The 12,671-nt window shown below is 41.9% G+C and overlaps 1 protein-coding gene across 1 annotated transcript in view; it reads right to left on the reverse strand.

Moving 5' to 3' along the window:
- syne1a (spectrin repeat containing, nuclear envelope 1a) overlaps positions 1-12,671 on the reverse strand; it is a 123,783-nt gene that overhangs the window by 104,493 nt on the left and 6,619 nt on the right. The window contains 1 exon segment of the mRNA XM_077017736.1: positions 3,417-3,478. Coding sequence (XP_076873851.1) covers positions 3,417-3,478 — 62 coding nt within the window.

Raw genomic sequence — 12,671 nt, forward strand, 5'->3', positions numbered from 1 at the left:
ATCTAGTAATTGACCAAATGTTAATAGGAACCCAAATCTGCTCTGTAATCTTCTTTTGTTACACCTGCAGAAGTAGTAGAAGAAGGGGGCAAATTGGAAGAATTCTCATTCTGTGTTATCTCAATAACGCTAATGATTGGGCTTGTGTCTTTAGGCAGTAAATAAGACAGAGAGGGATTTGCATCATGTGGTGATAGAGGAAGTAAACGGACCTCTAAGAGGTAACTAACGCAGAATGTCACCTTTCTATCTCTCTCTGTCTCTTTTTCCATCTCACTCCTTCTCTCTCCCTCTACCTATGAACCTATCTCTCTCTCTCACTTCAAGACATGAACACTTCAGAAGAAGAAGAGTTCTCTATTACCATCATTTCATCATCAGTTTTATTCTAATTGCATCTTTATACATATGACTCTTTCATCAAATGACTGACAGATCACTTATGTCCTTCAGTCTTAGCTGATTTCTCTCAATTAAACATGCCAGCGGTAAGAGTTGATGTCACGAATGCTTTTGTTCCTGGACCATAGTGTCCAAAAATTACACATCCTTGATATCTTAAACAGCATCTCTGTTCGCCATCTTTGCATAGTACATTTCTATATTTATCCATGTGCTCAGAACAGCAGTGTAAACATTTGACAGGTAAGAGCTTTGAAATGCTGTAACCAAGGCAACATCAGGTTTGAGTAGGTAGAGGTCAAAGGTGAGGAGGTAGGGGAGGTAGGGGTGAGTGGTGAGGAAGAGTGGTGAGGAAGAGTGGGCTATCTACTCAGCTCAAAGGGAAAGCACAACCAGAGCTTTTGTTCATTTAACACTTAGAACAAGTATTTGGAACAAGTCCCCACCTAAGAGGCAGATAAGCAATTTTTGTTTAGTTTGTTTGTTTGCTTTTGTTGTTGTTATTTTGAGAATGTTTTCCCCCCTAAATGTCGCTTATTTGATCTCCATTCTCAAATGGGTAAGCCAGGTAACAGGAATCAAAGGTTGCTAACCATAATTATGAGAATACAGTTAGTAAGCCATATTTTTCTCTGCCTCTTTGACTATTAGCTATAAATAAATAATTTTTTAAAGATTAAAGATCGTTAGAACACACCTTAAACTAAATTCAGGGCGGACATAATTTTTGATTAATTATTCAAGTAATGATTAATGACATTCTGTTAATTTCGCTACAAATTTTTGCTAGCTCTCCGTCCCCCCGTACCCAAATCAACAACAACCCAACCCAAGAGCCACGACCCCATCCAACATCTTCCCCAGAGCTATAGACCAAGTGTGATTTTATTAAAGAGCTCACATTAGCTTTACGTTTCATACAAATATATACTGGATGAAGTACCTTTATGAAGACTCCTACAGCAATATTATTTTTTCTTCAGGTGTACACAGTGTGCCAATATATTATTTGATGTGCAATTTATTCCTAAAGTAAGTCACTTAAAGTGTCTTCCTTGTTGTGAAGCTAGGCAGACTTAAAATAGCCTAACAGCTTGATAATGTCCATAAGATGTAATCAGCTGACATCTGAAGCACTTACACGAATCGATGCTACAAACCTCTCTACAAACCTCTCACAGCAACACTGACAAGTCCAACTACCCGGAGCGTAAACAAACTGACAAACCGACTGAAGAATGTGCCATTATTATACATGGACGCCTTAACATATTTAACAGCCCCAATACATTGACCGGCAACGTAATATAACATATCAAGGATCAGTTTCCTGCACTTGGACATTTCAAATGTTCAGCTCCATATCACTGTAGATGAGCGCAGTAATCACAGTGGGACAGTTCATAGGAGGGGTATCGGATAATAGTGCAGCGGATGGCTGGAGAAGTCACTCTGGACACGCTCCCAACACGCAGTGAAGTGTTGAACGAATGAACGAATCATTTGAGTGAACGAACTGAATCGAATCACTTCCTCAGCTGATTCGTTACTTTTTCAGTTCAGTAGTTGAGCTCAGCAGCGACCGTGCAGGCCGGCAGGGGAACTGCTGTGTGGTCTGTGAATCACCGAATCAGCCGCGAAACTGGAGGTGGAGACTCTCATTGCGAGGGGACTGTGCTTGCTCAGTGATTCGTTCACTGTACTGAAGGCTCTTGTTCACTCTCTGATTCGTTCACTGTACTGAAGGCTCTTGTTCACTCTCTGATTCGTTCACTGTACTGAGGGCTCTTGTTCACTCTCTGATTCGTTCACTGTACTGAGGGCTCTTGTTCACTCTCTGATTCGTTCACTGTACTGAGGGCTCTCGTTCACTCACCGATTCGTTCACTGAACTGAGTGTAGGCCTACATGAGGTTGTAAACAACACAACTGGTTGCTCGCTGGACAAGCACACATGCACAGAACAGTGTGGGAATGGTTATAAAGGGAATGGGAAAGGTTTATGTAACGTAAAGGTGTCGGGACGGTTTATAAAGCCTTAATATAGTCTATAAATATACCGTTTCTACTTCACGGATTTTCGGTTATTGCGGGTGGTTCTGGAATCTCCCGTGATAAACGAGGGATTACTGTCTTTGTAATGTGATTTATGTTTCCTATAATAAACCCAACATTTAGTTGCATATTTTTTATTTATTTATTTTTTACAACACTCTCGTCTCCGGGTCCCGGAGGCCGTGAACTAAACTGAAACATGAACCGTTCAGCCATGTATCGGTTAGGTGGGTTGGAGTCGCAGGCTCCTCCTGCCAAGCACTGAACAATTCGGTGAACGAATCTTTTGAACAAATCTTTTTAGTGAACTGATTCTAATGATTCAGTTCATCTACAAACGCTGCTGTGCCCATCACTAATGCAGTGAAGGGTTAAGCGAGGGGGAGAAGTCACTCTTGACACGCTCCTAACACGCAGTGAAAGGTTAAGTGAGGGAGATTAACACGCTATAATGCGATAATTACGCACGCAAAGCAGTCTCCCGAGAGCACGTGCGTCCAGTCGTAATTGTTCAATCACAGCAACACCTGTGATCGACTTGAAAATGAAATAAACTGAGTATATAACCCTTCATTGAAATACTAAAAATAAAGCATGTATACATAGAAAAATTAATAGTTGCATTGTATAATACTTGGGTTGCAATTACAGTAGATTGTATATTTGTTATAGTGTGGCTTCATGATGCCATGCTGTCCATGGGTTGAAGATTTACAGCTAAATCCTGTCAGAGATGTGACTGCACAGTGAGCTTGTATAAGTATGTTTTCTGCAGGAGCTGGCACCACCGGTCTTATGACAGGCTAATACTTAAATAATGAGAGAACTCGTGGCATGTGAGTGGGTGTGTGTGTGTCTGAGAGAGAGGGAGGGAGGGAGGGAGGGAGAGAGAGAGAGAGAGACCCTTTATGTTCCAGCCTGTGACAGCACCAAGCAGACAAGCGAAACCCTGGTCTCACCTTCGCCAGATGGGAGTTGATCCATTTTGTGAAGGTTCGCTTCTGCACGGCCTCCTGCTCATCTAAACACGAGACAAAGCAACAGAGAAACTCTGATCACTTACCTTCATACACAAATAAATCAAACATCAGCATTCTCTCAGTTCACATCTAATATTTAAAATAAATATATACATACATACATAAATATCAGCTTAAGCATAAGAACTAAGAGATACATTTACTGCTGCCATCAGGAGGACAATAACACTTTGCTATTTTCTCTAACTTAGGCAGAATTTAGGGTGTGTTTTGCTGTGTAATACACCATATGGAATCATTCGCATTATATGTTTTAACTTATATTGGGTAACTGAGCAGACTTAAAAAGCAAAAGACAAAATCAAACGCTGATAATTGGGAAGAGAATAAGGAGCCCTGTGGCAGGGAGCCTGTGTGAGGTTTGGTTTTCATTAGGGGTACAGTAGCGGTGATCACGGAGGTACAGAGGTTATAAAAGTCTGCCGTCCTGAGCTGTGTTGTCAATCTCAGTGCCCAGTCACAGATTCTACCAGCCACTCATGGAGTATGCTCACTCCTCAGCTATGATGGGCCTTTGACTCTTTTAATGACAGATGTGACCGCATTATGTACACTGGAAAATATTATAATCAGGCAGTCAAACAGCTGTCTGTCAGGCAGTGTAAGTCGGTCACTGTGTCATAGACGTAGAGTGGGTGGGTGTGGTGTGGTGTGTGTGCATGTTAGAGAGGTAGAGAGAGAGAGAGAGAGAGAGAGGGAAAGAATGACAATAAGTGAAAGAGGCAGGAGGGAGAGAGGAAGTGAGCTAATTTATTGTATTTGTTAAAGATCTTGAGATTGTGAATTAATCGTTTGATCAAGTCTGGTTCAGTGCAAAGCAATCAAATATTGATGGGAGGGAAAGAAAGAGTGATGATGGTGGTGGGGCATAGCGCTTATGTATCAGCTTTCTCTAATGGCTGCTGGGGGGGGGGGGGGGGGGGGGGGGGGGGGGGCACGTGTGTGTGACACCCATCACAGTCTTAAGGACAAGGTGACTTTGAGCAGCAAACCAAATGAAAATTCACACACAGTTTGCAGTAGCACACATACTGTACATACCACACACCCCACACACATACTGTACATACTACACACCCCACACACATATACTATACATACCACACACCCCACACATATACTGTACATACTACACACCCCACACACATACTGTACATACCACACACCCCACACATATACTGTACATGCCACACATACCCCACACATATACTGTACATACCACACCCCCCACACATTTACTGTACATACCACACACCCCACACACACATACTGTACATACCACACACCCCACACACACATACTGTACATACTACACACCCCACACATATGCTGTACATACCACACACCCCACACACACATACTGTACATACTACACACCCCACACATATACTGTACATACCACACACCCCACACACATATAATGTACATACCACACACATATACTGTACATACCACACACCCCACACACATATACTGTACATACCACACATATACTGTACATACCACACACCCCACACATATACTGTACATACCACACACCCCACACATATAATGTACATACCACACACATATACTGTACATACCACACATATACTGTACATACCACACACCCCACACACATATACTGTACATACCACACACCCCACACACATATACTGTAAATACCACACACATACAGTCAGTGATGTCAGTAACACGTTACTTAGTAACGCGTTACTCTAATCTTACCACTTTTCGGTAACGAGTAATACAACGCGCTACTATTTCCAGTCCAGTAATCAGATTAAAGTTACTTATCCAAATAACTGTGCGTTACTATTTTTATTTTCCTTAGTAAAAATATATATTTTTGCTTTTTTCTTGGCTCAGTTCTACTTTTACGTCTGACCTTAGTGCTCGACTCCGCACGCTGCGCGCGACCCTGTGAGAGCGCGAGCACGTTTTACAAGTCATTTTTTGCAGTGTCCTCCCGAAACGATATGTGGTAGTATAAAGAAACACCCCTCAAAAACAGGGGAAGGAACATTTACCTGACCAATTTTAATGTTGCTTTGTGTTCCACGTTTGAAAAGTGCTGGAATTTTGACTAACGTTGCCTACTTTAAAATGCTTGAAATTGTAATGGTATTTCGTTTCACAAGCTGTTTGACTGAACAGTTCGCTTGTATTACGTTTACAAATAAATTTACAAATAATACCGCGCAGCTACACAAACGTAATGTCAGGAGATACTGTAGCGACTACTACTCCTCACGGCGAGTCTTGCCCTTTAAGTGACACTGGGGGGGGGGGGGGGGGGGGGGGGGGGGGTGGCGACGGCGCGCGCCAGGGTTGCGTTATCAATAAAGTTTCCCTCCTCGGGATTTTTGGATTAAGCAGTTTCTGCCTCGGTTACCGAACCTGCTTCGATACATTGTTACTGTTAAAAATGCACTTCCAATAAAGTGAGTATTGGAAAAATTTATTTTGCTGCTGAATGTAACTATTAAAGTAACTTGTAATCTAACGTAGTTACTTTTAAAATCAAGTAATCAGTAACGTAACTAAGTTACTTTTAAAAGGAGTAATCTGTAATCAGTAATCGGATTACTTTTTCAAGGTAACTTAGCCATCACTGCATACAGTACATACCACACACCCCACACACACATACTGTACATACCACACACCCCACACACATATACTGTATATACCACACACCCCACACACACATACTGTACAGACCACTCACCCCACACACATACTGTACATACAACACACCCCATACACATATACTGTACATACCACACACATACTGTACATACCACACACCCCACACACATATACTGTATATACCACACCCCCCACACATATACTGTACATACCACACACATACTGTACACACCACTCACCCCACACACACATACTGTACATACCACACACCCCACACACATATAGGCTAGTGTACATACATTCACCCCCACACACACTGTACATACCACACCCCACACACATATATACTTTACATACCACACACCCCACACACACATACTGTACATACCACACACCCCACACACATATACTGTACATACCACTCACCCCCACACATATACTGTACATACCACACCCCACACACATATATACTTTACATACCACTCACCCCACACACACATACTGTATATACCACTCACCCCACACACATATACTGTACATACCACACACCCCACACACATACTGTATATACCACTCACCCCCACACACATACACTGTACAGACCACTCACCCCACACACATATTCTGTATATACCACACCCCACACACATATACTGTACATACCACACACCCCACACACATATACTGTACATACCACACACATACAGTATATACCACTCTCCCCAACACACAATCCATTACAAACTTCCCCATTAATTATATTCTAAAATAACAACACATTAATCAGCACAGCTGTTTTGTGCTCATGCAAACACACACACACACACACACACACACACACGCACACACACACACGCACACACACACACACACACACACACACACACACACACACACACACACACACACACACACACACACACACACACGCCCATCATGTCATTTTCAAACACATGCATACATTCATTCACCATGCAGTATGCCCCTTCAATGACAGTGTGTAAGCATGCATGTATTTATGTAGCACGTCCTACAGATGTCCCCAGCAGACAAAACAGATTCATCCCTCCAATTAACCAGTACACAGACACACAAACAAAACACACATTTGTCCTGGACTGATTCCGATTCTTTCAAAAACAACAAATATATCGGTGACATCTGGACAAATTACTCTCAATGCAAAAAAAAAAAACAACACACACCCTTACCACGAAGGTGCTTAGAGACCCCTGGCACTAAGTTGAGAGGAGCTCCAGGCTTCTTCTGGGTGGCCAGATCCTGCCACCTCTCTGCCATCCTGTTCCTGCCTTCTGTATCTGCACTGCCTGTGTGTGTACTGGCTCTCCTAAGTCCATGGAGTGGAGGCAAAGTGCGGGTATGTGGTCCAGCACAGGGTGGGTTCTACTAAGCCTCCGCAGCCCGCTCCCTCTAAGGGATGCTGGGGACCAAAGGCACCCTACTCTGTTCTTTTGATTTTTGTTGCAAAGGAAAAAAAGACTTGGTATTTGGATCTGTAGCTGACAACAGAAGAAAATAGCAGCTGCTTCACTCTGAAGTCAATCTGATTGCCTAAGCTGCGTTGCTGTGTGGGAATGTGTGCATGTGAGTAGAATACCGGTCTCTCTTTCGGTCTCTCTCAGCAAGGCTGCAGAAAGAATCCATTCTGTCTCATCCCACCAACCAATCAGATTTTGTGATGTCATAGATCTGAGGATGTTTTGGGAGAAGGGGGGGGGAGCATGCTATGACTCTGTGTGTGTGTGTGTGTGTGTGTGTGTGTGTGTGTGTGTGTGTGTGTTATATGCATCCTCAGTGGCGGTGATTCACACACAGAAGAGAGTGGACCTGCTGTGCCCTGTCATTTCACCAACATCAGCTGAAATCTCTGTCTCCCCTGTCACACGTGTCTTGGAGAAAGCTGGTGGAGTAAACTGATTCATTTCACTTGAACACAACACATCATCTGATTCACTGCTCCCAGGGGCTGTTTAAAGCCCTTGATGTGACCTCACGAAGCACACAAACTGCCCATGACCGGCTACAGCTGAATCTGGATTAGTTATGTATGTAGTTATGTAGGATTTAGGATTTATATACTCTAAGCTCCTTGCCATGCTATTTTGTAGGCTTTGAATAATATGCTGTATTATGGGCAAGAAATGATCTACAACTTTGTGTAAAACCAGATATACAACAAAACTATTTGGTCTTTTTCAGTATTGGTGTAGAATAGTAATTGTGTGTGTTCTAATTACTCTAAGCTGTTCACTGTTCAGTTTTATGCAGTGGAAAAATACTGATAATTGTAAGCCTAAGAAATATAGCACTTCTCATAATGACAGATTCATTAATCAAGGGTGTGATTTTCTCCTTTATCCTTTTTCTCCCAAAAGGGTTTTTAATGATGAAAGTCATTAATATCCTAGGCACCTGTGACGTGTTATCTGTCTTCAATTATCTCTCATCTTCCATCTCAGCGTGGACCTTTTTCTTAGAATAACCATAAGCATTGTAAACAAAAAATCTAATTTATTTGGGGTACCAAAAAAGAACATATATTTACAGAAAATCCATTATTAATGTAAATCTTACAGTGTGTGTACCTTTTTAAGTAACTGTACTAATAATGTCTTCCATTCTTTATAAATTACAAAAACCTGCAATGTTTTAACGTCTGAGAGGGAGAGTTATGTTTCAGTTCAGGCAATTATGCACTAGAAATATTTGTCTTTAAATGTGGCCGCTTTGTAAATCTTCATATAACACAATAAGAAGGGAGTTTCATTTGGACAGACAATGCAATGTATCAGAAACCTAGACCTTTCTGTCTATGCTCAGGAAAGCAGAAGTTATAAAAGTAAGAGGGAAAAAAACCCAACAGCAAACCATACATACTGACATATCTGTGAACAGTACCAGGAGCCAGTGGGCTGCAATCTAGGACTGATTATTGTAGGTGAGGGAATATTTACTTAGCCAAGTCTCTGTCCATGGTGCTGAAGCAGACAATCTTTCTGCAATAAATTTAGTGTAGATTTCATTTTATATCCTAACCCCCAAACAAACAAACAAAAAAAATTGTGTTAACAAAAGAGAAGCTTGAAATTTTTAAATGTAATAAAAAATTGGATTGTTTCTCATTCACACACACAAGAAATAACCAGCATCAGTTAAATACAGGTAATTATTGAACAGTTTAAGAAAATGAACATTTGTGTAATGTTGTAATTCTACACAAGTGTAGCAATTCATATGGCTCACAGGATCGGGCAAACAAAGAGCCACATGAACACCTGAAGCTATTCAACCTCTTTGGTGTGTGTGTGTGTGTGTGTTTAGTCTAGTCTAGAAAGGTCTGGGTTCATCTACTGCCTGCAGTTCTCTACAGGAAGGGGACTGAAAGGGCAAATGGAGACCCCGGCATACACAGTGGAGTTCCTTTATTCTGCAGCCTGAAGATATTTGGGTTTGCTCAGTGATTTCTATACAGTCTTTAAAAATATTGCTTGGGACGCAGAGCGCCATCTACTGGGCGCTGAGGGACTTGGACAATGATTCAGTTTTATGGTTTTGGCTTTGTAGTTAAGTGTATTGCATTTGAATGTGGAGTTAAAGTCAATACAATGTTTATGTGTTCTTTATGTGTAACATCCGTTAGACCACTGTCCCCAGAGATCACAGGGAATCACAGGGAATCACTGAGAATCACTGGGAATCACAGGGAATCACTGGGAATCACAGGGAATCTGGAATCGCATTCACATCTCATTGTCCAGGGTGATGAAGAACTTCATTCTGGACTTCCAAACCAGGTAGGCAGCGTAGTTCACGGCTACGGGAATGTGGTTATGACTATTGATTTATGCTGATTCTACAATCTCATGATAACTTTGTTGCTGGCATTGACAGTTCATTGGTCCTCATGTAGAGAGACAATTGACTCTGGATGCAAATTGGATTTCTAAAATCAACTCGAAGCATGAGCTAATGGTATTGCAAATTAAAATCTGTGATTTGTTTACATCAATTTAAAGGTTCCTTTCGATCTGAGCTTGCAGGCAGATCACCTACTGATTCCATGTGTGCATCTAAGAAAGGACGCGGGATTTTTTTTCCACCATGGTGATTTCCCTAAGGACACACTTTCCATTTGAACATCCGAGAATCCTATAATGATCCACTTCATAAATCTGCACTAATGAATGCCCCGCAGGAACAAACAGGTGCTCTCTCTCTCTCTCTCTCTCTCTCTCTCTCTTTCTCTCTCTCTCATGCACACAGACAAACACAGACACACACACACACACACACACACACACACACGCACTCGCTCATTGCTCTGTCTCCCACCACTAAAGTGATGACGACTGGCTTCACAAATCACTATTATGTGTATTCATCCTCTTCATAAGATGCAGAACGGAAATCTTCACACGTCTGAAGAGCCCGCATGGTCCATTCACTCTCTGCTGCATGCTTCCACTCACACACGTGGACCTTTCAAATGCGAATCACCCCACCCTAAGCCTGTCAAATTAGCATCGCTAATTACAGGGTTCTGATAAGAAGACCGCATAGATGGTTTTAAGAACAAGTCAAAATGATTACCACAATGAGAATGTCTTCCTCTGCTGTTTCTAGATCTTTTGTCTCCTGTTGAAGTCAGATGGAAAGATGTCAGACTCAGTTCTGTCTCCCCCACTGGGACAACTTATTTAGCAATCCACAAAGCTGGTAAGGAATGAAACATCACTGTGCCTACAGCTTTAACATCTGAGGGAATCATTTTTCATAACAAGATAAGGGCAGCTTTGGACTGAGGACTAGGCTATGTTTTGTTAGCTCAGTGTAGGCCAAGGTTGGGTCAAAATGCACTTGAGAAATGTTTATTTTGCATACAGATGGTAGTCTGCCTCATACACAGAACAGCAAAAGCTCATATCTAGCTGTGTAAGCTCCTTTTATTCTAGCACTTTTGTTTTAGGCTGTCAGACTGACTTCGATCACTTTTTAAGTGCAATTTCTTGTGGAAGAACAAAAGACTGCAGACATTCCAGGAAACACCAATAGAGATCCTTAGAGCGGGTTACTCGCCGCTGGGGGTTTAATGAATACACGGTCAGGATAGAAGTAGGTCAGACACACTAAGCTTTTCATCCTGTGTACACTGACCACACACTGCTCATACACGGGAGGGTGGACTTGAGGAGATCAGATGGTGACAGACAGGCAGCAGATGTTAAAGCTATATATATATATATATATATATATATATATATATATATATATATATATATATATATATATATATTATATATATATATTTATATATATATAAACTCGTGCTTTGAACAGTGCTTGTCACAGCTTTAGCATCATATAGTCTGAGCTCTATCTAGCCTGCAATGCACACACAGTCTTATGGGACCCAGGTGTCTGGTACAAGGTCAGCAGATGCCCCCATGACCCTCTACAAGTCACACAGCTTTCCTGAGTCACATGGCTGTTGATGCACAAGGTGCGGTGTGATACTGGATCTGCGGTGGGTCCATTCAGATGCTGACCTGCCTTTGGAAGATAAGGGAAAGGGGGATGCTAATTTCTCTTCCTTCTTTTCTATCTGCAGGCTATTGTTGTTGTCACAAATGTTACGTGTTGCTAAATCGTTGTTATCTGACAACCCACCTACTTAATTTAGATCAATCGCCATTGCTGTCACTGAGAACAGGTTAAAAGAGTGAATCATTGTATCTGAGCAATTCCTGACCCAGCATTAATACAGAGTACATATATTTGCAAATATCTATATTTATATATTTCTGTATTTGTGTATTCTGAAGCACTATTTCTGTCCAGCCACTTGCTATTTACACTGAGAGACATAACCAAGCATGACAAACCGAAATACTGTATATGCAAGGCATATGAGCTAGAGGGACCAAGTTCAAAAGATGGAAAAAGAGAAGTTGGAGAAATCACATCAAGTTATTTGCTGTGATCCAAACTGTACACCAAATACAAGATGAAATATCTTGTCCCTCCAGGACCCATAGTGCAAAAGTGCAAAATGAAGGGCAGAGACAAAACAATAACAACAGATTTAAATGCAAAGACACAGGCACTCTGTCCACAGGGGACAGAGGACAGTGCCAAAACACAGCAGACAGTCCAGACTACATCATCTCTCTACACGTCACTGGCAGCAGAATGATACTGAAAGAGGAATCTGAAGGGATGGGGCTGTGACCCCTACGCTGTGACCCCTACACTGTGACCCCTACGCTGTGACCCCTACGCTGTGACCCCTAAGATGATGGGGTGGCTCCGATAGAACCAAAGAACAACACTGATGTGTCCAGACGAGATCATCCTAGGAATGTTGTATACGCTGTGCCGCTCCTTTAAAAGCTTGAGGCATCTTGGGTAATGCCCAAGTGTGGAGGAACAAACACCTGACTGAACACCAGGAGGGGGATTTCTGAAGAATTTTAATAAAAAAAAATTTTTCTGTGTGTATAC

Source organism: Brachyhypopomus gauderio, chromosome 9 (assembly GCF_052324685.1).
Source record: "Brachyhypopomus gauderio isolate BG-103 chromosome 9, BGAUD_0.2, whole genome shotgun sequence".
In the NCBI taxonomy this organism is placed as follows: Eukaryota; Metazoa; Chordata; class Actinopteri; order Gymnotiformes; family Hypopomidae; genus Brachyhypopomus; species Brachyhypopomus gauderio.